This window comes from Bombyx mandarina, chromosome 03 (genome assembly GCF_030267445.1).
Source record: "Bombyx mandarina strain Sakado chromosome 03, ASM3026744v2".
NCBI lineage: Eukaryota > Metazoa > Arthropoda > Insecta > Lepidoptera > Bombycidae > Bombyx > Bombyx mandarina.
The window spans coordinates 4,667,051-4,691,304 of record NC_143210.1 but is presented as its reverse complement, the minus strand read 5'-3'; the positions used below and the strand labels follow the sequence as shown (position 1 = coordinate 4,691,304).

The 24,254-nt window shown below is 39.4% G+C and overlaps 1 protein-coding gene across 1 annotated transcript; it reads left to right on the top strand.

Annotated features, from left to right (window-relative positions):
• Window positions 1-20,792: 20,792 nt before the first annotated feature.
• Window positions 20,793-23,272, top strand: LOC114252392 (uncharacterized). Its single transcript, XM_028186876.2, has 2 exons — window positions 20,793-21,016; window positions 22,939-23,272. The coding sequence occupies exon 2, from the start codon at window positions 22,945-22,947 to the stop codon at window positions 23,245-23,247; it is 303 nt and encodes a 100-aa protein (XP_028042677.2). The 5' UTR covers window positions 20,793-21,016; window positions 22,939-22,944; the 3' UTR covers window positions 23,248-23,272.
• Window positions 23,273-24,254: the final 982 nt, after the last annotated feature.

The following is a 24,254-nucleotide window of genomic DNA, read 5'->3' as shown; positions in this document are numbered from 1 at the left end:
GCGTGTAGTGACGTCTGACGTCTGATTACCACTCAATATTGGATGGATCATGATCCCGTTCAACATAAAATGCTATCGTATATGTAATTTTATTATAAAATCGGAACTGGATTTATTCCTTGTTGTTTTTTACTGGTTAGTTTGTAGTTACTGGAGCCCATAGACATCTGTAACATAAATGCACCACCCACCTTGAGATATAAGTCCTAAGGGCTCAGTATAGTTACAACGTCTGCCCCACCCTTCAAGCCGAAATGCATTACTGCTTCACGGCAGAAATAGGCAGGTTGGTGGTACCTACCCGTGCGGACTCACAAGAGGTCCTACCACCAGTAATTAAGTTGTTGTATTGATAAGAATCTCTGTTTCAGTTTCAGAAGCTCCTATATAATCTACATTAGCATGCGTTAAAATTAGTCCTCTAGTATATTTAATACAAGTAAATACTATAAACTAAACTTTCGTAAAAGTTTAATAAGCATTAAAACTATAATTTCGGAATGAGCAAAACATGTATTCAAAAACAGCTCTTTGATGTTAATTATTGCAATATGTGAATTCAAACATTTGTTAATTGTATTACAAGCTAATTAAAAAAAAAAAATGCATGAGGTTCTAGAAATTGTCGTTAGACCGATATTCATTCTTACTAGGCACTATAGCTTAGCACTAGTTTAGTTTCAAACTAATTTTGAAAAGATCTCTGTAGGTAAAATAAATTTTACTTATAGCAAATTGAAGGTAACGATGCAAAATGAAGATCATCGAGTCTGCGGCTTTGACTGTTATTTTGGTTGGAACTGCCATGGAAACAAAATTTCAATTACACATCTGTGTGATCGTCTACAACTATCGCTACTGAGGAAATAAAAGTATCCAATGTTTTTGACCTTTTTTTTTTTTTTTTTTTTTTTTTTAACGCTGGGGAATCCATTTACGGATACCCGGTCGAGAGGGGTAATAGACCGGGTTATGTCGGACTCCGGCGCCTCCAGAGAAGAAGAGGGAGAAGAGGAAGACCAAAGTCCTCCTCTTCTTCCAATTCCTACCCGGAGACTACGCCTTGAGAAAGGCGCGCGAATCCAATGTTTTTGACCTACATGAAAAAAAGTTCTAAAATCCCTTAAAATTATCTATACTAATATTATAAAGCTGAAGAGTTTGTTTGTTTGAACGCGCTAATGAGAGGAACTACTGGTCCGATTTGAAAAATTCTTTCAGTGTTAGATAGCCCATTTATTGAGGAAGACTATAGGCTATAATATCACGCTAAGACCAATACAAGCGGAGCTACAAAAAAGAATGTTTCAAAATCGGGGATTTTTTCCCTTTTCAGGGCTTCCGCTATGGAATGAGCTCCCCTCCACGGTGTTTCCCGAGCGCTATGACATGTCCTTCTTCAAACGAGGCTTGTGGAGAGTATTAAGCGGTAGGCAGCGGCTTGGCTCTGCCCCTGGCATTGCTGAAGTCCATGGGCGACGGTAACCACTCACCATCAGGTGGGCCGTATGCTCGTCTGCCTACGAGGGCAATAAAAAAAAACGGTTAAAGTTTCGCTAAAATAATGTATGACAGAATTGTTAAAAGATCTAAAAAATAGTCTGCGACAGCATATGTCTATATGTCAAGGTTGGCTCACTATAACGTTTTTTATGCTAATCAAACTTGTTCTAAAATAAAGCATTATTTGTGAACTATTCCACGCGGACGAAGTCGCGGGCAAAAGCTAGTAATGAATAAATTTTTAATTCGAAATATTTGTGCTCCGCAAACCAAAGAAATAATGCGTCATTATTTGCAAACAAAGTGCTTGTAGATTTCGTGACCGCAAAGCGATTGACTGTGCGCTTAAAGGTCAGATGCATTACAAATTTCCTTATTACTAATTGCTTGGGATTTTCAGCCTACCTAATGACTTTTAGTTGACAGTTGTTGTTGTGTGTGTGTGTGTGTGTGTGTGTGTATGTAGTTGGCGTGACAGCCACAGAAATTCGTTGAAAATAAATAACCAAACTCAATATATTAGAATATTAGATAAACATATTTTTAGACTTCGTTGACATAAAAGAAAAAAAATTGGCGTCAATGAATTGACTTATATTTATATGACTTATATTTGATAATATTTTTAATAGGGCTATTAATGAGATAATGTGCGTTAAATACGTGTTTCCTATTGCGAATTTTCCATAATCATTAGTTGTAAGGACCTTATTATTACAATTCATTGTTTTATTTATTTATTGCTTAAATGGATAAACGAGCTCACGGCCCACCTGTTGTTAACCGGTTACCGGAGTCCATAGACGTTGTAACGAAAATGCCGCCACCCACCTTGAGACATGAGCTCTAAGGTCTTAGTTTTTACAGTACAACGGCTGCCTCACGCTTCCAACCAAAACGCGTTACTGTTTGACGGCAGAAATAAGCAGGGTGGTGATTGATACCTACCTGTGCGGACTAAGAAGGCGTTCTGCCATCAGTAAGAAAACCTGTTTTATGTACTAGGGGGAAAAAGTGGTATCTATGTAACTTGTATCTGTAGCCAACTTATCGCGAAATTCGATTTATCGAAAAAACTTCGTTCTCTGGTACCTCTAATCTTTAATCATTCTCTAATCTTATCATTAAGGCCTTGCGTATATGCTTCAATTTTTTTTTTGGACGTGAGGAAATCGCCGAGCTTCCACCCTCCACTGGGGATGAAGGGCGGGGCGTGTCGGAGTCGAGCCGACTAAAACCTCCTATCGCTCAACAACCAGCATCCAAACCTCGCATGAAACAGAACTCATGAAAAGGCAAAGGGGGGAAAGTGAAGCGTTTAGTGCGGATCACATCCCTCCCATCACCCTCCCCCTTGGGACGCCGGACCGGCGGTCGTTGGCGCCACGACCACCAGCCCTCTCGGTCGGCCGGCTATCCGAAATCCGCCTAGATGGCGCCGGTTAGAATGGTCTATCCTGCGGAATACCCCGCTGGGTTGGAACCAGCGTGGGTGAGGATAGCTGGCCTTCCGTCACCCAGATGCTCTTGCGTAAAACTCGAGCGCCTCCGCCTCCAGGACCCAAGGCGGCGTCCCAGCCAGTACACACGCCGCCTCGAAGGAGATGGTGTGATAGCCACGGATGATCCTGACTGCGATGGTGCGTTGCGGTCGTTGTAGCAGCATGCTTCAAGAAGATAGCGATATTGGGATTGTGTTAATAATAGATTTCGATGACTGTGTGTGTAACAAATTCGTCATGAATTCATTTATACGTATCTGATTATTACATTCTGAATAGATAGCGTAAAGTTTTCCGACTACCCATACAATTGAAATTGAATTCTTAAGAGATTACTACCGAATTCCATTTCACATTCCTGTATCAAGCCTTTTAATCATAAAATGTTATGATGTCATGTGTAGAAATGATACTCATTTAGGAGATATAACATGTTTCAATAAGAAATTTGTGTACGGATTATCCACAAATATTACATCAAAGTGAACATACTTTACTCCTTAAACGATATTTCCTAATAACGATATTTTTTCCAATAAAGTTAAAAACAAAGTTGAGTACCGTAAAATATGACAACATTTATTAAACGTACGATTTCTAATGACAATGACATAGAAAATCTGAGCATCAAAATCGCATCTTCAAAGCGGATTATACGTCAATGGATATCCCGTATAATATTTGTATCGATTCATGATTTTTTTTCTAGAAAAAGCATTCCTTAAGACACTCAATTAAATACTGAATCCCATTAAAGTATAATCTGAATTAGATGATATCTCAAATTTAAAAGTTCTAATTAAGATTTCAAAGTATTAAATGGAAAAGAAAAACTTTTTAGGTAACTCTTACGTATCTCCGCCGAGCACGATCCATCATTTGCTTAAATATGTCTGTGCATAGTCTTCGCACATTATTCAAAACTAAGGTAAGATCGGATAAGCGTTGTTGTTTTATAGTGTGATTATACTTTATGTCATTTCCCTTTCTATAATATCTTTTCTGTGACTATAATATTAGTATATATCTACTCAAAAGATCACTTTACTATTTGGCCTGAAGTTGCCAATCCATGCCAAAGCCATCATTTGCCATGATAATATTGGTAAACTTGAAGATTCTGTTAATAGCTTTTCCATTCATATTTTTTCACAGATTCAACGATGACATAATCCTTCTTCTAGACATTTCTGAAATCGCTCTGTTATCCATTTTATATATAATGAATAGAATGAATGAACAGTAGTGTTTGTTTGTACGGGATCTATGCAATCGCACGACTGTTGTGCGATTGAGATGAAGCTTGGTGTAATTGTTTTTGGGATTTTAAAGAGGCTAATGTTATCTATCTGTGTATATATAAAAATGAATTGCTGTTCGTTAGTCTCGCTAAAACTCGAGAACGGCTAGACCGATTTAGTTAATTTTGGTCTTGAATTATTTGTGAAAGTCCAGAGAAGTTTTAAAAGGTAGATAAATATGAAAATGCTCGGAAATAAATAAAAATAACAATTTTGTTTTCCCTTTGATATGTCCCCCGTCGGATCGATTCCTTTTGTTTGTTGTAAGTTTATTTTATACAAAAGTTTAGGTCTTTTATTTATCGATTGAGGCACTACAAAGTCTGCCGGGTCAGCTAGTCGTCGATAAATCTTTATCACTAAATCACACCTTGTATTAAGTTAGTACCTATTTTTTGTGAATAAGAATTCCGCAGTCAATAGCCAAAGCCTAGGATTACGTCTAGTGTTGACGCGTTTATGCCTACTAGGTCCCGCAGTAGTCGAAATTCGACTATAATTCATTGGAATTGTAAGTTTGTACACTATTATGATTGTATTTTATACTTCTATAATCACAAATTTCGCCAAGACTACACTATAAAAAATATAAACAAAGACAAACCATATTCTATTCTCAATTTGACAACAGACGTCAAGAACAAAAGCTTGACAATAAATGGTATGCATGCGTGTATGCGTCAAATACATGGTATGAGTGTGTGTAATGTTTTCTTTATTGATTTAATGTATCTTTTATGCATTATTTTTAAAAAATATTAGCATTGTGCACTTCTTCTCTATATTCTCTATAAGTGTGGAAAATTTCATACTCTTCCGTCCGCGCAATTTTCGTAAAAAGGGATACAAAGTTTTTGCTTCACGTATTAATATATAGATTCATGATTGAGTAGCGTAGCGTTGTGTCCGATTGTGTTGAGGCTTTGCTTAATTGCTTTTAGGACTTCAGCACAGTTCAATGCTATTGATGGTATCAGACATATCAAGTATCAGAAAACAGATATCAACGTATTAATGGTGGAGGAAGTTTTAAGAAATTTATATTTTTTCACGCATTTCGATGGTTGAGTAAAAATCTTGTATCTTCCACAAATCAAATCATACTTTACTCAAAATTTACGTGAATCGAAAGCTGGACTGTTAAAGTATGCTAACAAAAATGTCTGAAATAAGAGTATTAGTACTAAAGACTACCGACTAAGACTACTACTACGACTACCGACTAAGGCAAATTCTGTCTCATTTAACTTTATTCTATTCTAAGGTATCTCAATGTTCAAAAGACTTTAATGTGTAACTGAAAGATAAACAATTTAATCCTTTTTGTTAAAAGCTAAACTAAAATCTTGAGAAATTATCTTAAAGTTAACTTAAAAGCTTTCTAGAGACGATACTTATTCGTTACGCAATACTTACAAAAGCCTTAAAGTTTATAAAACTTGTTGAATTAATAATAGACCATCTCTTTTTAAATATAATTTCACAAACCAAATCGATTATTTCGTATTTATGTTAAACAGCATATATTATAAAAGTTAGAATAAAAGCAGTGCTTACAAAACATATTTTACACCTATTTTTGTACTCATCTCGTGATCTCAATGCTGTGAGTAGGTTTCTTAGAAAATTATTTACAGAAATCTAATTTTTTTAATATAGTTTTAATGTAGAACGAATATAAAAAAATACAATTTGAAAATCTTATCACTCACCGTAACAAATTTTTCAAGATTCAAATTTTTAACAAGATTTTTTTTTTATTGCTTATATGCGTGGAAGAGCTCACAGCCCACCTGGTGTTAAGTGGTTACTGGAGCCCATAGATATCTACGACGTAAATGCGCCACCCACCTTGAGATATAAGTTCTAAGATCTCAGTATAGTTACGATGGCTGGCTCGGAAAACACCGTGGAGGGGAGCTCATTCCATAGCCGGATGGTACGTGGCAAAAAAGATCTCTGGAAACGCACTGTGGATGACCGCATTGGCTCCAGGTAGTATGGATGAACTCTACTCCGGTGGCGGGCGGTGCGATGGTAAAAACGAGATGCCGGTATCATCTCGAACAATACCTCAGAGCACTCGTGTTCAGTCTTTTTCTCTTAAGTTAATCAGTTCGTTCGCAATCAAATATTTAGGATCTATTTATTGTAAGTGAATTATTAAAAAAAACATACCTTATTTCTAAAATTTTCAGTCCCTCGACTAGGTACTACCGTAAGCAAGTTTCATAATCGACCGATCTGTTGAACTATATTTACCATCCTTATCACACTTTTTTACTGGTGGTAGGATCTCTTGTGAGTCCACACGGATAGGTACCACCACCCCACCTATTTCTGCCGTGAAGCAGCAATGCGTTTCGGTTTCAAGGGTGGGGCAGCCGTTATAGCTATACTGAGACCTTAGAACTTATTTCTCAAGGTGGGTGGCGCATTTTGTGGGTAGCGCATTACGTTGTGGATGGGCTCCAGTGACCACTTACCACCAGGTCGACTGTGAGCTCTTCCACCCAGTGAAGCAATAAAAAAAATCACACACACACACACAGCTAGAAAATAGTGGTCACTTAGACATTTACATTTAGACAGCGTGGGAAATTTTCGCAGCTTCTAGACAAGTCGGCTTAATGAGAAACGCAATTCGCAGTATTGGGAATTCCATACTACAGAATTAGTTTATTTGTTTAAGTTTAAATTCATATTTATTTATTTATTTATTTATTTATTTATTACACTTCATGTAAAATATATATCTTATAATATATATTATATCATATCTATCTTATAACATATTTCTAACTTTAAATCTCTCCTCTAAGCATCGTTTCCGTCGTCCCTTCCAGAAATTATTTTCTCTTGGGGGATTACATGCCCAACTTTAAAATTTACAGACCTACGATACCTACATTGTGTTCGTGACTCCAACATGTGTTTGTATTATGTTTATATTTTGAGTAAAACAGAAAATTATCGCCAAACTGTAGAAAATGCAGCAAGGCATTTATTATGACTACTGTATCTCAGCTACATATAAGGGGAATGGATGGATGCAATGATCTTATAAATAAAAAAATATTCGAAAAGAAATCCGTTAACTATTCAAAACATTCGAAATAATAAACGTGAGATTAAACAGAAAAAGTTGTTTTAAATATGAAGAAAATAAATTTACTTTTTTTTCTTTCTGTCTCGTGGAGGTAAATAAAATTTTACTATAATATACTGAATAGAAATACTTTGTAAAAAAAACTCGAATATTACATTAAACGTAGTATTCCAGTTCACTGACAACTGATAGTGATGAAGGAGGATTCATTTGTTCAAAATCATTAAAACCACTTGTAGCTAATGAAGAGCCATCGCAAGAATGAGACTACTTAAACTTGTGAACTGCGTGGAAATCTCATCAATTTAATGGAGCTGCCTCGTTCGAGTTTTCTTCCCAGACCGAAGAAATTTGCAGGGACCGTAGATAGGATGATTGCGAAAGTTGCGTCAGATTGAGTACGCGCAACGAATGCGTAGTGATTTTCCCAAACGGACTCCGATTAGTTTCCTCTAAGGCTAGTTAAATAGGTTAGTAGTTACACTTTTATAGTTACAGTTTTATTTACAATCATGCCTTTTACATTCTTCATTTATACCTACAAATAACGTAAACCGATAGAAACTTATAAATTCTATAATACAAACAAAAAAAAGACGACTGCAAGAAAATAAAATGAGAATATCAAAACTGTAGTCGAACTCAATTAAATATACTTTGAAAAGAATAACTCAAAATCTATTAGTCAGATCTTCATAAAATGTAAATGAAAGCAATGAGAAACACCAGCTTTCAAACGAGAAAAGAATAATCAAAATCGGTTCACCTAGACTTTCATATTTATCTCATGTATTTTCTGCTTACGGTCGCCGGCAAGAAGTGGTTGAGGAGAGCCGAAGACCGGGCCTAGTGGTGTGGATTGGGAGAGGCCTATGTCCAGCAGTGGACGACTGTGGGTTGATACTGATGATGATGATGAAGTATTTTCTGCTTGCACTTATGTTTAATTAGAGTTTGTTTTAATTAGAACAGTTGAAAAGTTAGCAGTTGAATTAGAATAGTTTTAATACTACGCCAACTGATGGTGATACCGGGAGATGGGGGTGGCGAGCTTCTGCGTCTAACGCCAGTGAAATTAGGAAAATTAGAGGCGCAAATAATTACGTGGATAATACCACGACGTTCAGTAATGTTATGTATGTTTGACGGATGATTAACATAATTTCGATGATGACTACACTGGAATAAGAAGCAAGGTGTGACAGCGAAGTCAGAATAGGAAATAGTCAAATATACTTTAGACTGAAGGGTAAAGATTGTATATTTTGTGTTTAAGATTAGAAATTATAAAAAAAATGAAAAGAGAGTCCTCTGTTCTTATTTAGTGAACCGATCCCATATGTGTCTAGCTATCTACGAATTCGTATCTTATGGTAAGGTAAACTGGCGGTAAAACCTCTTGTTAGTCCGCACGGGTAGGTACCACCACTCTATCTATTTCCGCCGTGAAGCAGTAATGCGTTTCGGTTGGAAGGGTGGGGGTAGCCGTTGTAACTTACTGAGACATTAGAACTTATATCTAGAGGTGGGTGGCGCATTTACGTTGTAGATGTCTATGGGCTCCAGTAACCACTTAACATCAGGTGGGCTGTGAGCTCGTCCATTTATGTAAGCAATAAAAAAAAAAAAGGTGGGCTGTGAGCTCGTCCACCCATCTATGCAATAAAAATAAAATAAAAGTAGCCGAACAATCCATTAACAGAAATTTTAGGATAACCTATATAAAAATATTTTTATCATGGCATAGATTACAAGAGTCAATAATCAAGTCTTCCACCTCGTAGGCAACAAAATCAGTTTTCAACGGTTTAAATAGTCTGTCATGGGACACGATGAACCGGATATAATACTGTTACGCGCTGGGGCTCGTTATGGTAGGTAGTTCACTTCTTCGGCTTCGCTTCAGGTGAACCATTCGCGGTTTCGCTTCGAGTAGATACGATTACTAACTGCCTTCCTGTTATCTCTGCAGAGCTTTTATAGTCGATACGACATCTCTAGAATTATCGAGACCATTCCTGACAGGTCGAGTAGTTACGATATGGGTTTCCGATATTTGACAATAGATAGCATTGTACTTTTCTCTGTACTGTACTGTGGCGTTCTCGATTTTACTAGTTCTTTTGATGTTCGTTTCTGCTATTCGATGATAGAAGGCGTTGCTCTTACAGGCGTAACAATGCGATTACACTTAAGAAGATTTAGCAAAACAATTAAAAAACCATTTCCTCGGACTATTTTAGTACAGTTAAGAGTTTAAAATTTAAAAGGGAATTGCGCTGCCAAACCTTTTCGTTGTTCTGAAGATTTCACGTTGAACTTTTGGAATTCGAGACGAGATTCTGTTGTAACGAAACTTAATTGGATAAAAGGAAGTTTCGGTGTAGTTCGCAGAATTTCATCGGAAATTCGAGTTATATATTGCATTGGTTGTTAGAGAACTCGAATAACGCAATTAAATAGTCGGTACTGAATTCAATATTTCGGGACTACTTACACAAAACATTGGTTCATAAACAGAACTGTCGAGGAATTCATTTTAAAATTAAGAAGGCCCCTCAAATAAACCTTGTTGTCTTTAAATACAAAGTTGTGTGTTGGGTTAATTTAAAATGGAAATTCTGTTTGCTTCGTATCTCGAAAGAAAATGTTGACAAAAAGTCTGTAGTTTCTCTCTACTACTATAAAAAGCTGATTTTGTATTTTGATAGCAGACTAGATTTATGTACAATTTAGTGTCGGTTTTTTTTTTCGATGTTGGATGATTTCAAACTATACCAACTTCTTCAGTATATTCTCAAATTCTTGAGTATTTTTATGTTGTATTCCATATTCATTGTTTGCTATTGAATTGGCTATACATTTTGTAGTAATTTTAACGAGTTTTATAGAAGTCCCATTTGTCATAAAGTCTGATTTATCTATACTAATCTATATTTCTATACTAATATTATAAACAGGAAAGATTGGTTTTTTTTTCGTTTGTATTGAATAGGCTCCGAAACTACTGAACCGAATTGAAAAATTATTTCACTGTTTGGAAGCTACACTATTCCCGAGTGATATAAGCTATAATCTTTTTTTTTTAAATTAGAAATCCCTACTTAAACTCCAATAATGTAACCCAGGGTGTAAAAATTACCTAAAATACTACGAATAAATAATAAGTATATTTATTCGTAGCTAAAATATTACTTATAAAACAACGTCAAATATCGTTGAAATTTTTGATAAAGATCCGAGCGGAGCCGAAGCGGGCCGCTACTAGGCTGCACTAAAAGTATCGGGAATGGAACATTTCCACTGTTCCTGTCATATTAAAATCTTTTTAATTGAAAAATCCTTGGTTTTAAAAATCGAATACCATTTATTTATTTAAAAAAAGATTCTCGGTCTTGTCACGAGGTTTTGTCAAACTTTTTTAGTCGTTGAGAAAATGGAATTGACTCGAGAAAATTCAAGAGCGATGATTTATTATGACTTTCGAAGTGGTTTAACACAAAAACAGTGTGTTGACCGGATGATTTCTGCATTTGGTGATGAAGCCCCATCCAAAACCACAATTTATCGCTGGTTTGCTGAGTTTCAACGTGGACGTGTCAAGCTCAGTGATGATCCCCGTCAAGGTCGTCCAAAAACTGCAGTCACCCAAGAAAACGTTGATGCTGTGCGTAAGCTGATTGAGGAAGATCGACATGTGACATACCGCGAAATTCAGGCAACTTTAGACATTGGCATGAGTCAAATACAAATAATCTTGCATGAACAATTAGGTGTAAAAAAGTTGTTTTCCCGATGGATACCGCATTCGCTCTGTGAAGAGCAAAAAGCGGCTCGCGGTACTTGGTGCATCAGAACTCTCGAAAGATTCCACGCAGGATCCTCAAATGCTGTATACAACATTGTATCAGGTGACGAATCCTGGATATACGCGTACGAACCCGAAACAAAAAACCAGTCACGAGTTTGGGTGTTCGAAAATGAGTTAAAGCCAACAAAAATTGTTCGTTCACGGAGTGTTGCAAAAAAAAATGGTGGCCACGTTTGTCTCCAAAACCGGCCATGTTACGACTATTCCTCTTGAGGGACAAAGAACGGTTAATGCAGAATGGTATGCTAGCATTTGTTTGCCACAGGTCGTTTCTGAACTTCGTAAAGAGAACTGCAACCGCCGCATCATCCTCCATCACGACAATGCGAGTTCTCACACCGCGCACAGAACAAAAGAGTTTTTAGAGCAAGAAAACATAGAATTATTAGACCATCCGCCGTACAGCCTCGACCTAAGCCCTAATGATTTCTATACTTTCCCTAAAATAAAGAATAAATTGCGTGGACAGAGATTTTCATCACCTGAAGAAGCTGTGGACGCCTACAAAACGGCCATTTTGGAGACCCCAACTTCCGAATGGAATGGTTGCTTCAATGATTGGTTCCATCGTATGGAAAAATATGTCAAATTTCGCGGAGAATACTTCGAAAAGCAATAAATACATTTTTAAATAGTAATGTTGTGTCACTTCGTTAATTCCCGAAATTTTCAGTGCCGCCCTCGTAGTAAGACTATAAAAATACCGAATTAATCCAGTAAATTAAATTACGTCATGGTTAGGAATGACAGACTCACCGCCTCCAAAGGCGGGACTGCCATTTACTATAGGCGGGCCCTGCACGTTGTCCCTCTCGATACCCCCTCGCTCTCACATATCGAGGCGTCAGTGTGCCGTATCTCGCTGACGGGACACCAGCCGATCGTCATCGCATCCGTCTATCTCCCCCCGGACAAGCCCCTTCTGAGCAGTGACATCGAGTCACTGTTCGGCATGGGAGACTCCGTCATCCTGGCAGGCGATTTAAATTGCCACCACACTAGGTGGAACTGCCACAGTTCAAACATAAACGGTAGGCGTCTCGACGCGTTTATAGACGACCTTACCTTTGAAGTAGTCGGTCCCCCAACTCCAACATGTTATCCGTATAACATCGCGCTCCGTCCGAGCACTATAGACCTGGCACTGCTGAGGAACGTAACTCTGCGCTTGCGTTCCATCGAAGCAATGTCAGAGCTCGACTCAGACCACCGACCTGTCGTTATGCAGCTCGGTCGCCCCCACAACCCAGTCACAGCTACGAGGACCATGGTGGACTGGAAGAAGCTGGGCAAATGCTTAGCCGATGCCGCTCCACCAATCCTCCCCTGCGGCCCGGATTCAACTCCATCCCCCGAGGACACAGTCGAATCCATAAACATCATCACGGATCACATCTCTTCCGCGATCATAAGATCCTCAAAAGAAGTCGATGTGGAGGATAGCTTCCACCGCATCAGACTGTCCCCCGAACTTAGGAACCTCCTAAGAGTTAGAAACGCGGCAATCCGGGCCTACGATCAACTTCCCACGCACTCAAACCGGATTCGGATGCGTCGTCTACAGCGGGATGTAAAATCTCGCCTAAGCGACGCCCGAAATGAGAATTGGGATAGTTACTTAGAAGGACTCGCGCCCTCTCATCAAGCATACTGGCGACTAGCAAGGACTCTCAAGTCCGAAACTACCGCTACTATGCCTCCTCTCGTACGCCCTTCAGGCCAACCACCGGCTTTCGATGACGATGACAAGGCAGAGTTGCTGGCCGATGCACTGCAAGAGCAGTGCACCACCAGCACTCAATACGCGGACCCCGAACACACCGAGGCAGTCGACGGGGAGGTCGAGCGCAGAGCTTCCCTGCCACCCTCGGACGCGTTACCCCCCATTACCTCTGACGAAGTTAGAGAAGTAATAGACAACCTTCAACCTAAGAAGGCACCCGGCTCCGACGGCATCCGCAACCGCGCGTTAAAACTCTTACCAGTCCAACTGATAACAATGTTGGCTACCATCTTAAATGCCGCTATGACGCACTGCATCTTTCCGGCGGTATGGAAAGAAGCAGACGTTATCGGTATACACAAGCCGGGCAAACCGAATAATGAAACCGCTAGTTACCGACCGATCAGTCTCCTCCCAGCGATAGGCAAAATTTACGAACGGCTCCTTCGGAAACGCCTCTGGGACTTCGTTACCGTGAATAAAATTCTAATAGACGAGCAGTTTGGATTCCGCGCCAAACACTCGTGCGTGCAACAAGTGCACCGCCTCACGGAGCACATCTTAATAGGGCTAAATAGGCGTAAACAAATCCCGACCGGCGCCCTCTTCTTCGATGTAGCGAAGGCGTTCGACAAAGTCTGGCACAACGGTTTGATCTACAAACTGTACAACATGGGAGTGCCAGACAGACTCGTGCTCATCATACGAGACTTCTTGTCGAACCGTTCGTTTCGATATCGAGTAGAGGGAACTCGTTCTCGTCCCCGTCATCTGACTGCCGGAGTCCCGCAAGGCTCCGCACTCTCCCCGTTACTATTTAGTTTGTATATCAACGATATACCCCGGTCTCCGGAGACCCATCTAGCGCTCTTCGCCGATGACACGGCTATCTACTACTCGTGTAGGAAGATGTCGTTGCTTCATCGGCGACTCCAGACCGCAGTAACCACCATGGGACAGTGGTTCCGGAAGTGGCGAATAGACATTAACCCCACGAAAAGCACAGCGGTGCTATTCAAAAGGGGTCGCCCTCCGAATACCACTTCGAGCACCCCACTCCCCAATAGGCGCGTAAACACCTCCGCCGTTAGCCCCATCACTCTCTTTGACCAGCCCATACCGTGGGCCCCGAAGGTCAAATACCTAGGCGTCACCCTCGACAGAGGGATGACATTCCGTCCCCACGTAAAAACGGTACGCGATCGCGCCGCGTTTATACTAGGACGACTCTACCCAATGCTTTGTAGACGAAGCAAACTGTCCCTCCGTAATAAGGTAACCCTCTACAAAACTTGCATACGCCCCGTCATGACGTATGCAAGCGTAGTGTTCGCTCACGCGGCCCGCACCAACTTGAAACCCCTTCAGGTTATACAATCCCGATTCTGCAGGATAGCCGTCGGAGCACCATGGTTCCAGAGGAACGTGGACCTCCACGATGACCTGGAGCTCGACCCCGTCAGTAAGTATCTACAGTCGGCATCGCTGCGCCACTTTGAGAAGGCGGCACGACATGAGAACCCTCTTGTCGTGGCCGCCGGAAACTACATACCCGATCCTGTAGACCGTTTGGTAAACCGTCGACGTCGCCCAAAGCACGTCATCACGGATCCTCCTGATCCATTAACGGTGCTTTTAGGCAATACAAGCACCGGTCACCGTCCTGGCCGAACCCGTCGCTTGCGACGAAGGGCTCGACGAGCGAATTAACCCACAGACACAGCCCACTGAGTTTCTCGCCGGATCTTCTCAGTGGGTCGCGCTTCCGATCCGGTGGTAGATTCTGCGAAGCACTGCTCTTGCTAGGGCGGTGTTAGCAATTCTCCGGTTTGAGCCCCGCGAGCTCACCTACACAAGCTAGGGTACGCTGAAGTAGCCTCTCAAGGCTATCAGCATAGGTAGGAAAAAAAAAAAAAAAAAAAAAAAGTAAATTAAAAAAGGGAAAAAAATTGTGCTGTTCCCAAATCTAGGCAAAAAGATTGCTAAGTCATTACTTCGTACAAGCGTGTTAAGAAATCCCGTCACGCCCTCAGTAGAACGGGAATCAATCAGCCACATGCCTCCTAGAATAGCTAGTGCCAATAGTTGATTGATTGTCGCAAAAATAGGCAAGTCTTAGACTTGCTTTCTTTCTTATTAATCCGATTTATCCGGGTAACTTTGTTTACGTTTATTGTAAGCATCTATATATCTATATATATAAAAATGAATTGCTGTTCGTTAGTCTTGCTAAAACTCGAGAACGGCTGGACCGATTTGGCTAATTTTGATCTTGAATTATTTGTGGAAGTCCAGAGAAGGTTTAAAAGGTAGATAAATATAAAAATTCTCGGAATTAAAGAAAAATAATAATTTTGTTTTTCTTTTGATGAGTAAGTCGGATTCCTTTTGTTTGTTTTAAGTTCATTTTATACAAAATCTTGGGTCTTATTTTTATCGATTGAGGCAATACGAAGTCTGCCGGGTCAGCTAGTTGCTTAATAAAACATTTTTCGCCGAATCCCACCTACCTAACCAGTCTCTCTGACGGTTTATTACTTGACCAAATATTGACTGTTTTAGCCGAAGCGTGGAAAATGCCTTATAGCCAATGTAAAATCTCATTTTTATATTCTGTGTATACATTGATCGCAAGATTAGGTACAGCAAAATCGTGTAGGTACATAATATATCGCCATTGTCTTTATATCTGCCACAAAACATTGACATTTTCCCTTTCGAAGGGCATTCCGCAATACGGCATTCTACAAACGTCTTATTATTGTTTGGAGATTAAACTTTTTTTTTATTGCTTAGATGGGTGGACGAGCTCACAGCCCACCTGATGTTAAGTGGTTACTGGAGCCCATAGACATCCACAACCTAAATGCGCCACCCACCTTGAGATACAAGTTCTAAGGTCTCAAGTATAGTAACGACGGCTGCCCCACCCTTCAAACCGAAACGCATTACAGCTTCACGGCAGAAATAGGCAGAGTGGTGGTACCCACCCGCGCGGACTCACAAGAGGTCCTACCACCAGTAAAAAACTAAAAACTCATGATTTTAGCTTTTTTAATTAAACCTAAACAGTGATTGGTTCTAATGTAATATAAAAAATACAGTGCTATTATTTTCAAAGATAAGATTTTTTTTTAAATAATTGGTTCTTTAAATGTTGTTGTAATGTAGAAATCAAGATTCCAATAAGAAAATCTAAAGCAGAAAAATCTTCTTCCGTGACCACGAATACAGTTAAAGTATTCGAAAAGCCGGAAATTTGAACTTTTTGGTAGTGAGGCATTTTTAATTGTCTTCGACACAAAAAAATTAAACTGGAGAAAACAATATCTAAGCACGAGGTGGTAATAAATAATAAAAAAAGATGTGTGGTGTCGTGGGACACCGGATAGGAACGAAGTTCCCAATTATAAAAATATTAATTTAAAGTTCTATTCGAGGTATGAAGAAAGAGAGAGAGAGACAGAGAGAGAGACAGACAGACAGACAGAGAAACATGCGACGCCGCACAGCTTACAATAGCTTACTATAGCAAAAAGTGTTGTGACAACTTTTCGTAAGAATTTATAGCAAAAAGTGTCGTGACAACTTTTCGTAAGAATTTTTTCCGTCTAGCCCCCTTTCACAATGCACGATAAGGAACTTCGTTCCAATAAATAAAACGTAATGCTTCGTAGTCCGGTTAAGTTAATGAGACAAGGTGCTTAGTTACTAAAGTTTATTCTGATTATAATGATTACAATTAAAACGCAACGTGATTTTACATTTACCGGAGAGTAACTAGCAGTGCCATTATATAATCGCCTATAGAATATATTTGGTATATTAGGTAATATATTAGGTAACTATTATATAGGGAATATATTATTATTATTATTTTTATTGCTTCTATGGGTGGACGAGCTCACAGCCCACCTGGTTGTTAAGTGGTTACTGGAGCCCATAGACATCTACAACGTAAATGCGCCACCCACCTTGAGATATAAGTTCTAAGATCTCAGTATAGTTACAACGGCTGCCCCACCCTTCAAACCGAAACGCATTACTGTTTCACGGCGGAAATAGGCGGGGTGGTGGTACCTACCCGCACGGACTCACAAGAGGTCCTACAGGTAGGTAGGTAGGTAGGTATCTTTAGGGAATATGGGTAATGTAGTACAATTTGTCTAGACCGTATCGTCATATTATAACCTAGTAATATTTACAATGAATCAATATTTTGTAAAAACGTCATGAACAACAGACACGATCGCGGATACGACGTTCCCATTTTCGAGAATCGATGCACCTCGAACCACGCACTGCACGTTGAATATTTAATTTGTACTTACTCGTAAAATCAAAACGTGATTGACATCATACTATTAAACTTATTGTTTATAATCTCATGCGGTTTTCGAATTTTCAAAGGAATTGAAATTTTCGTGCTCAAGGACGATAATGGCGATTGTCCGGTCACCGTCCTCGTCGAACCCGTCGCTTGCGACCAAGGGCTCGACGAGCGAATTAACCCATAGACACAGCCCATTGAGTTTCTCGCCGGATTTTCTCAGTGGGTCGCGTTTCCGATCCGGTGGTAGTTTCTGCGAAGCACTGCTCTTGCTAGGGTCAGTGCTAGCAACTCTTCGGCTTGAGCCCCGTGAGCTCACCTACAAACAATAGGGTGAAGCTGAAATTGCCTCTCAAGGCTATCAGCATAGGTAAAAAAAAGGCTATTGTTTGTCAAGTTTTAAATGGGATAAGTGCATTCATCATCATCGCATTAAGATGGGCAGTTAACATTTACCTAATTATAATATGAAGACTCATCTCGTACGCGGAAATTTCGATCGTCTAATCTCAAGTATAAAAACGAAAATATGTATAAGTATTTCTTGGAACAATGAAATGTGTGAAGTGTGAAATGCCGCACATTTCACAATATTTCCACAGTGCTATCAACGTGTGGTCATTAAGAGACACGGGCGAAATTACTCGTTGTGCTTTAGTATTTTCTTCGCTTCCACTAGTCGCAGACATCATTAAAACTGCTTTAACGGTTAGGTAAATCTCTCGTCTCTATTCTTCTCATTATATTGTTTCCGACGTTTGGAAAACTTTACAGCTTTCTTAGACCCGAACGCCTCAGGTGTTTTTTCGTCAAAATTTCAATATCGGGCTAAGGGCGAATTTACATTACGAAATTAGTGGCATAGTGGTGAAATTAGTGGTATAGTAATTTCGTGACATTAGTTTTACCAACTGTTCCACGTGTAATTTAATACTTTCGTAATGCATGCGTTAATTTCATGCATGCAAATAAGTTTCGTGCCCTGCGCGATTTTTTGGTGAAACTAATGTTATGCAACTAATTTCATAGTGTAGACGCGACGTAACTTAGACGTGCCTAATGAAAATGTCGACGACAATTTGAATAATAAATGCGAGACTAAACCGTAATAGTAGTTTTAGATACCTTGTACTTTGTACGGAATTAAGAAGATAACGATGAAGATATTAATAATAAGAGTGAGCGGTTTCAACAAGTAAATGTATTTGCTTTATCCACTCAGCGAAACGAAACAAGAGTTCAATAGTAAATTGAATTCCAATAATATTGAAATTCAAATAATCATACGCTATAATGTTACATGAAAAGTGCGTGAAAAAAATTAACTACAAAGGCTATGCATAAACTTTACTTCACTTTGTTCTGAACAATCTATAAATATTTATATCACCTAGTTGGTGTATTGACCGGAGACATATCTTTTTAGAGTAATTCGGTATGTGGGGTTCTTTTTTCTATTGCCTTTAATGAATAGTCGAGCTAACGGTCCACCTAGGAGAAAGTATAGTACTTTGAAATGTAAGGTGGCATTCTCACTTGTGCTGAAAAACGCCTCTACCTCTTTTTAAAGAGGAAAGGGTTCTTCGCGGCATAAACAAGCAAGATAAGTGGTACCTACCTATGCGGGCTTATAAAACGCACCTCTCGGTACCTCTACCACCAGCAATTACCCGTTTGCGACCGAATTAAAGTATAATAATCCTCCTCCTCGCGTCGTTTTCCTCATTACTGAGGGTCGAGACTCCCCCGCTGCATCAGTTTCTCCCATACGACTTCCCTCCATCTGCCGCGATCCTTTGCTTCATGAAGGGCATTATAATCAATAAGGGTATAATAATCAGGGAATGCTTATTCCTCGGCGAAGGCTGTAGTCGACTTTCCGTCATGATAATCGCCTTTTCGTTGACTACTCCCCGAATTCTGATCGCGCAGGAGTAAGTCACTATCGACGACCTAGATACGTCCTTACGGATCCATCAGATCCAATAACCTTTGCATTAGACGTCTTCAGCTCTAACACTAGGAGCAGGCTTAGGGACCTCGGTAACCGTACTCGTTGAACTCGGTAAAGGTTTCGATGTGCAACTTAACCCATGCATCAGCCCGCTGAGTTTCTCTCCGGATCTTCTCAGCGGGTTGCGTTTCCGATTCCGTATTAGATTCATTCGCGAAGCAGATGCCCTTTCGTTGGTAGGTCTCCTTTGCAGGCACTCGGGCAGTTGTTAGCAAATCCCACCTCTGCTGGCTGAGCCTTAGCTCGCCCACCTATTGTGGTGAAACTGGACGAAACTAGAGAGGCCTTCGGGCCACCGGTAATCCCTTATTCATGAAAATGTCTACTTTTACGACACTCACGGGAAGAGATGAGACTGCTATTTTCGGGCATCATACCAATAGACTGATTGGTGAAATATGACACCTGATCGAAATTGACCCAGTATGCGGCTATCTGAACTCATACATAACATTATCCCGAATGTGATACCATCCTTCAAAGCATAGACTTAGAACCCATGTCTCGGGATGAGTTCACCTTTTGATGTCTACGGGTTCTTGCAGCAATTGAATAGAAGTTGGATTGTAAAGTCGTCTGTTCATCTACAGCAACACAGCAAAACTGTGAACAAATATAAATATAATAAATATAAACATGAATATAACAACGTGAATAAATGCCAATGAAACTAGTACAGTAGAAAATTTTCTGGAATATTAGCGAAAAAATAAAATTATTGTAACTTCTCATTTCATGGGTGATCGCGAAGTGCCTCAAATATCAGGGCAAAAATATGTCGCCTTTTGGTATCATTTTTCATTGCAACGCTATTTTTCGTCTAACCTCTTGGCCCGCAAACGAACCTATGATATGGAAATCCGATCCATTATAAAAATAGCCCATCGGTCATAGGATTAATATTCAAAGATAAGGTGGTGCTATTTTAATCCACAAAAGATCTTCTTTATTTAAACTCTAACAAGATTGGCAACGGAATTCATATGGTATTCACCATATGAATTCCGTACCTAGGACACCTATAACCGTTTATCATCAAATGAGTTCGAATAAAAATAGGTCACTAAATGTTTATTTCATTGCTGTTTGAGATATCATTTACTGGTGGTAGGACGCCATGTGAGTCCGCACGGGTAGGTACCACTACCACTCTGCCTATTTCTGCGTAAAGCAGTAATGCGTTTCGGTTTGAAGGGCGGGGCAGCCGTTGTAACTATACTGAGACCTTAGAACTCGTGTCTCAAGGTGGGTGACGGCATTTACGTTGTAGACGTCTATGGGCTCCGGTAACCCCTTAACGCCAGGTGGGCCGTGAGCTCGTCCGTCCCATTAAGCAGAAAAAAAATCTAACCGAAAAATACGTTGGATGATTGGTTTATAAGGCTGGGAGACCGCAGGACACGACGCCAGTACTATAAAAACATGATTGTGCTTTCAATATCTCATATAAGTCGCAACTTTTGTTTGGTACACATGCTTTAACTCAAATCTAACTGTGTACATATAAAACAACGCGAGGATAATACCTTTTTTTAATACCTATAAGTGTTTCTCTTAAAATTATATCTCGCAATAAATAATTTAATGATTTAGCAAGGTCAACTTTTACATAAATAATACTTATATTAGTTTCTGTTGAGTTTCAACCAATTCTCTGAAAATTGTAAGTACTTTATTATTATTATCGTTAGCGAAAAGAAAAGTAATTTTGCGTAATTGTTCTCACGGCATTACTGATCTCCATGAGCGACTTCTTACAATCAGATAGGTATCGTACGTTCAGCGGTAATTAAAATTTTTTAAAGTGTAATAATATCATTCACTGATTAGTGGTTGATTTTTCGTATACTAACCATTTAAGTGCGATCAAATTCTAAAGCCAAGAGCTCAAATTTAATGGGTTCGATTACAAATTTATACAATATTTCCATATATTTCAGCCTAGTACACTTTTAAGTTAAATGAATGCTACGAAACAACATTAGAGTGACTGACCACAAAAAAAATACATTTTACACATAAATAACTACACAATTGAAAAACTGGAATTAAATTACTTATGACTTTTTTTTTATTGCTAGATGGGTGCACGAGCTCACAGTCCACCTGGTGCTAAGTGGTTACTGGAGCCCATAGACATCTAAGACGTAAATGCACCACCCACCTTGAGATATAGGTCTCAAGTATAGTTACACTAGTATAGTTGACTTTGTTTTTTACTATTTAATTACGGTTTAAACAAGAAACATACGTGAAAAAGTTTCACAACATTCTGTGTGTTTGTAAGTAGCCTTATAGAGGGTAGTAAAAAGGTAGTCTTATGTGACAAGGCGAAGTCGTAAACTACAATATACTTTACAGCTTAATTGTGACCACTACTTTGTACAACTAATTTACAAAGAAAATAAAATGGGACTTACTATCGCGACATAAATTCTAGGTATAGAGCATGAGGCTTACGGAAGGCTTAAGTGAGAACTCGGCTTTTAATTGTCTATTTGAATACAAGCTCAAGTCAATAAATAAAATTCTACCCAATACGAACATCTTTACATGCGTTAAATTGTCAAAGACGTTTTCTTACTCCAAAACAGATTGTAAGGAATGGGAACGCTCGTGCTGGGCTAGTCTAGATGCCGAAATAATACGTACGACCCGACACCAAAATTTAGCGCAAAAGAACAAAATTTATTCCAAGCAATCTAATGATAACTTTTTGTTGGTGGCGTAAACAAATCATCGCAAACCTAACTGCATATCAAAGCTGCATCGCCCATACGGTCGTCGAGCAATTTATTTTCTTTTTGTAATATATTTAGAAAGAAATAAAAAATCTAATAAATACCTCATCGTATCCTGTAGTGTGCGTAACAACATGAAAATATAAGCATAATCCTGTGTCCAAAGCATTCAATATTTACCTTGAATGAACCTGTATTTATAGTTCATAAAACAACATCCCGACCCTGTGTATGTAGTGGATAAAAAATAGGCATTGTAACTGACATTATAAAAAACATAGAATAAGTAGTAAAAGATACAGAAGTAATTAATTTTGATGAGGCTTACTCTGAGGCATGGGGCAGATGCTATGGGGCAGATACCAATTTTTCCTATTAATAGGTACCGATCAATCTTAAATCAATTTTTTTTATTGCCGTATAAGCAGACGAGCATACGGCCTACCTGATGGTGAGTGGTAACCGTCGCCCATGGACATCAGCAATGCCAGGGGCAGAGCCAAGTCGCTGCCTACCGTTTAATATTCTCCACAAATCTCGTTTGAAAAAAGAAATGTCATAGCGCTCGGAAAACACCATGAAGGGTAGCTCATTCCAAAGCCGGATGGTAAAAAAGATCTCTGGAAACGCACTGTGGATGAACGCAGTGGCTCCTGGTAGTATAGATGAACTCTATTCCGATGGCGGGCGGTGCGATGATAAAAACGAGATGATGGTATAATCTCAAAAAATTCCTCAGAGCATTCCCCATAAAACATATGGTACAAAATACAGAGGGAACCGAAGTCCCTTCGCAGACCCAGAAGCTCCAAACGATCAATTAAAAATTGTCCTTTTTTTTCAGTTTACAATGAAGTTGGTTATTCTATTAGTGTGCGTGGCGCTGTGCTCCTGCCAACGACCGTTCTACGCCGGCCGAAGACCAATAGGCTTTCCAACAATACAACCTTCGGGTGTAGCCAGCCGATCCTCGGTCGACCCACTGCCACCACAACTGAACGGCGATAAAGAATACGCGAACCGTCTCGATAGTTTGCCTTTAGACCAGCAGCCGTTTTGGTACATCAACAGAGAAAAGTACAATGAGCTCATGAAGAATCCAAAGACGTACAGTCAAAGGCCCAATGGTTTCATCGATAACAACGGTGTTTGAAAAAAAATTTTTGCGTTCAATAAATCTTCATTTGATTTAATTTTGTTTTTATATTATATTTAAAAAATATATATATCTACAAGTTAGGATGTTAGCGACCATTTCTATTAAAACTATTAACATATACAAAGCAATGGTTATTATAGGACGTCTTGACTTCATTTCCATTCTAACTCACAACATCAGCCCGATGAGTTTCTCGCCGGATCTTCTAAGCAGGTCGCGATTCCGCTCGGGAGCTACCCTCTAACTGTCAGGTCTTCTTCGGGAGCAGACGGATAGTTGCTAGCAAGTCACATCCCTTCCAGAAGAGCAGGAGTTAGCCCACATATCCTGGTGAAACTGAAAAGGCCTCCGGGCTATCCGTAATCCTTCCATCCATAGAACAAAAATAAAACCATTACATCTCAAGGTAAGTGAAGATATGTTATTGACACTCTAATATCCTGTGGTAATAATAACAACTTAATGGGATGGTTCCGGTCAGATCAGTCAAGTGGGCCATATATCACTGGTCTCAATCAGTCTATTGGACATTTGTGTGCATATTTTGTATTTAAATTTTTTTGCTTCTGCTCTTTTTAATTTGTGTCGCATTTCTTCGTAATGAATTTCTATAATTTAATGAAGTGTAGGTGCCAGCTTATGAAAAGGAAAAAAAAAACACAAGTCTTATCGGCCGGCTGATTCGCGGGGGCCTCATGTAAAAGATAAACCTCAAGATAAAAGGGCCTCAAGATACAGGAACAAAATTGTATGCATTCCATGGATTAGATTACAAAAGTCATAGGATGTGATGTCATAGTATATCATATGATAAGAATTGTCCTATGACCATAATGACAACTCACAATAAATCCTGGCTTATTAATCAGAGGAGATGGAGTTTTTTATTCTAACTAAACGATGGGACATGCTCTCGTACCGCTAAGTTATAGAGTCATTGAAGACTATAGTCTTTCTATAGATTAAACTCGAATAACGATGAGGTTGAAGACTTACTTGTA